The sequence below is a fragment of the Eurypyga helias genome, unplaced genomic scaffold, assembly GCF_000690775.1.
Source record: "Eurypyga helias isolate BGI_N326 unplaced genomic scaffold, ASM69077v1 C15818071, whole genome shotgun sequence".
Taxonomy (NCBI): domain Eukaryota; kingdom Metazoa; phylum Chordata; class Aves; order Eurypygiformes; family Eurypygidae; genus Eurypyga; species Eurypyga helias.
In genome coordinates this window covers 578-1,653 of record NW_010285370.1, presented here as the reverse complement: position 1 = coordinate 1,653, position 1,076 = coordinate 578, and the positions used below count along the sequence as shown (strand labels likewise).

The 1,076-nt window shown below is 51.7% G+C and overlaps 1 protein-coding gene across 1 annotated transcript; it reads right to left on the bottom strand.

The window, feature by feature from the left end:
- Positions 1 to 87: 87 nt before the first annotated feature.
- LOC104515899 (kelch-like protein 20) lies at positions 88 to 722 on the bottom strand. Its single transcript, XM_010160053.1, is given in 2 exon segments — positions 88 to 533; positions 536 to 722. Coding segments are annotated over 2 exon segments (633 nt in total).
- Positions 723 to 1,076: the final 354 nt, after the last annotated feature.

Sequence of the window (1,076 nt, the reverse complement as noted above, 5' to 3'; positions counted from 1 at the left end):
AGGGCACAGAGCAGATGTAAAGGCAGGATTTGGAAAGAAGCCGAAAATGAGAGTTGCCCAGGCTCTCACTGGACATGTTCACACATTTTACACCATGATTCCAGTACACAAGCTTCTTAACTCCTGGAAGTTATGCTGTGTGAATTTGTCAGCAATCCTCAGCAGTTCACGGCATGAGTGAGTGTCAGCAAAAGCTCGGATGCCCAGGCAATTGGAAGGGTCCAACTGTCTCTTAAGGAGCTCGCAGCAGGCCTCCTGGATCTCAGCCAGCTGGAGAAGGCAAGCAGCTGGCAGCAAGGTCTGGACATTTCCCTCTTCCACAGTGATCTGAGAGGTGTACGCAAAGTCAATCAGCAGTTCCACGGCCCTTTCGTCGATGTCTCGGATCACTACTTCCGTCTGACGACTCTCTGCCAGCTCCCCAGTGAACATGGCTCGGAAGTATGGGCTGCAGGCTGACAGAATCACCCTGTGGGCGTAGATCTTCTTCGCACCGACTACCAGCACCACATCGCACAACTCCCGGTGCTTCGGAGAAGATTGATGACTTCCAAAGTTTGTCGAGGGTGCTTGTCAGAGATGTAGGGCATGCGAGCGGGCTGCGGCACCCCTTCTGGCAGTTTGTTAGGATCTCCAAGTGTGCAACGGCTAGTCACGTCCATTCCGGTCTCCCCTGGTCGAGTACTGGTACACCTGCAGAGGAAGCCGTGAGACAGGATCATCGCTGACTAAATCTATCACCAGCTGTCAGCCAAAGCTCACGCGCTCGCACCGATTACGAGCGTAAAGACAGCAGTGCCCGTAGCTCCGTGCTGGAATGTGGAAACCAACACGTGATCATGGGAAAGAGGAATCCGTCTCAAACCAAAGCGTACCTAGAAGTAAACAAATGCCAACCTGCAACAGGCTTGTATTTATACCTATTTTTATACGCTTTCCATGACACACCACCGTAATATCCAGCAGCACACACATCTTTATTAACCAGACCTCATAATGCATTGCGTGGTAGAGGAACATCAGGCCCATTTCACAGCGTGACTCCCAGCAGGGAGGATTAACTGACTTGCCCATTG